General features: G+C 36.9%; 1 protein-coding gene across 1 annotated transcript in view; it reads left to right on the top strand.

Moving 5' to 3' along the window:
- Positions 1-643, top strand: part of CLCN5 (chloride channel, voltage-sensitive 5) — a 274,777-nt gene that overhangs the window by 260,584 nt on the left and 13,550 nt on the right. Inside the window, exon 7 of the mRNA XM_010853710.1 lies at positions 538-618. Within this exon, the coding sequence (XP_010852012.1) occupies positions 538-618 (81 nt within the window). The remainder of the gene's footprint in view (positions 1-537; positions 619-643) is intronic.

Here is a 643-nt window from a genome sequence, read left to right as displayed (position 1 = left end):
GATATTTCTCCCTGCAATCTTGATTCCAGCTTGTGTTTCTTCCAGTCCAGCGTTTCTCATGATGTACTCTGCAGATAAGTTAAATAAGCAGGGATTAGAGCTATCTTTAAAATCTCATTTTAAAAGCTTTTCTTTATAAAGAAAGTGCTGTGTAAATTACATATGTAAATATTTACATAATGTAAATATTTCATTTAGGTGGTGAATAGGTCTTACAGACCATAAATCAGTTGTGGAATTGGGAGTATGGGGGATGGGAGCATAATTTGGAATCAAGTACACGCCTAAATTAATTACAAAGGAAGGCCCTCTACGTGTTCCAGCATGTGAACCATGTGTTCAAGATTCAGCAGATAGTGTTTGCTCTCAAAGTAAATATATGTTGAACTTCATTTTTCATAAATAAGCTGGGTATAGAGCAGGTAAAGTTTTTTTTGTTTTGTTTACGTTTGGTAACCACCAATATTCCTTTTAAAACGTGACTGAAGGTAGGAAAGTGGCCTTATTCTGTCACTAATTTTGAGTTTTGAATCATAGGTCTTGTCAGCCGCTGCCGCTGCTGGTGTATCTGTAGCCTTTGGGGCACCTATTGGTGGAGTATTATTCAGCCTAGAAGAGGTAACTGCTTTTATCTGTCTGTAGA

This window comes from Bison bison, unplaced genomic scaffold (assembly GCF_000754665.1).
Source record: "Bison bison bison isolate TAMUID 2011002044 unplaced genomic scaffold, Bison_UMD1.0 scf7180017864331, whole genome shotgun sequence".
NCBI classification, from domain to species: Eukaryota; Metazoa; Chordata; class Mammalia; order Artiodactyla; family Bovidae; genus Bison; species Bison bison.
The sequence above is the reverse complement of the archived record's forward strand: the minus strand, read 5'-3'. Positions and strand labels throughout refer to the sequence as shown.